Source organism: Arachis hypogaea, chromosome 14, assembly GCF_003086295.3.
Source record: "Arachis hypogaea cultivar Tifrunner chromosome 14, arahy.Tifrunner.gnm2.J5K5, whole genome shotgun sequence".
Lineage (NCBI taxonomy): Eukaryota > Viridiplantae > Streptophyta > Magnoliopsida > Fabales > Fabaceae > Arachis > Arachis hypogaea.
The window spans coordinates 19,491,027-19,492,463 of NC_092049.1; the positions used below are offsets into that span (position 1 = coordinate 19,491,027).

General features: G+C 54.7%; 1 protein-coding gene across 1 annotated transcript; it reads right to left on the reverse strand.

Moving 5' to 3' along the window:
* Window positions 1-226: 226 nt before the first annotated feature.
* LOC112742367 (uncharacterized) lies at window positions 227-709 on the reverse strand. The gene has a single exon (XM_025791605.1). It carries the CDS (start codon window positions 707-709, stop codon window positions 227-229), a length of 483 nt encoding a protein of 160 aa, XP_025647390.1.
* Window positions 710-1,437: the final 728 nt, after the last annotated feature.

Sequence of the window (1,437 nt, forward strand, 5' to 3'; positions counted from 1 at the left end):
CGATCGGGGCTGTCAGGGGAGTGTTGTTAGTAAACTTTCCTACCCAGGGAAACGGCTTGAAGGCTTTAGCTGGCGCTCCGTCCTTGGAGTGCTCTTTAGGCCTTTCCCCATTTTTGGGCTGACGAGCATGGTTATAGGCACACTGCCGGTTGTTGGCTGCCACGACTTGGCTAACCTCTTCGTCGTTTATGTACTCCCTGGCAACGTTTTGAATTTTTTGCATCGTTCACATGGGCTTGGTGGTAAGGTGTTTCCTAAAATTTTCGTTCAGCAACCCATTTGTCAAGCACAGGCTGGCCACCAAGTCGGTTAGGCCGTCAATCTCCAGACATTCATCATTGAATCTATCCAGGTACTTCCTGGTCAGTCTGCCGCTTCTTTGCGTCACCCCCAGCAAGTTAATCGGGTGCTTAGCTTTAGCAATACGCGTGGTAAACTGAGCTAGGAAGGCACGTGTTATGTCCGTAAAAGTTGTCACGGAGCCCTGGGGGAGAGCGTTGAACCAGCAGATTGCCGGCCCTGCTAAGGTCACGGGGAAGGCGCGACATCTCACTTCATCACCCACGCCCTCTAGATTCATCCTAGCCTCAAAGGCTATTAGATGCTCTTGAGGATCTTGGGTGCAGTCATATCTCATGTCCGTTGGCTTATCGAAATGCTTCGGAAGCCGGACCTTGAGAATGTAGTGGTGGAAAGGGGTCGCCCCCATAATCACAGGGCGTCGTGATGTCCTCCTTGGTCTCTCTCTGCTATCCTCTCAGATTTCCTCCTCAGTGTGCCTTGCTGGAGGTCGGGTGTAGATGATGGGATCTCACCATCTTCTCGGCAACTCCCTGCTTTCCCCATGGCTTTCTGATTCAGACCAGGGGATCGAGGTGCATCCAGAGCAATCCCTTCGGGAACTTCTCCCTCTGGTTCCCCTCCTCTGAGGAGACCGGGAACGACCTTGCCCTAGAGCTGGTTGGTAGCGCTCTTTGCTCGCTAGCTCCCGCTTCAGGTTCTGCACCCTGTGGCGCAGCTCTTGCATTATTCTGGCGCTGTCGCTCCCTGTTCCTCCAAAGGGGCGCCTCTCCTAAGAGCGCGAGGGAAGCTCAGGTCGCCGCGGGGGGTTCTTGTGCGTTCGCGAGAGGAAGCCACAAAGGCTACCCTCCCAGTTCGGGGAGCCATTTCCTCCTCGCGCGGTTTTCCTCCGTCATCTGCCTCCACAGGACCCAACAGAAAGTCCATTCAGGCCAGTCCCCACAGACGGCACCAACGTTCGGTACTTCGGGTGCCGGACGGGTCGGTAATGCTTTCATGTGTGATTGTGAGAATCGGCCTTGATTGGGGTCTGGTGAGCGTGAACTGAGGCTTAACGACCTCCCGAGCTGTTGTGATGTGAGGGGGAAGCCACCTGCAATGACACTCCGATGTCCAAGTCAGAGTTTTTACAGATGA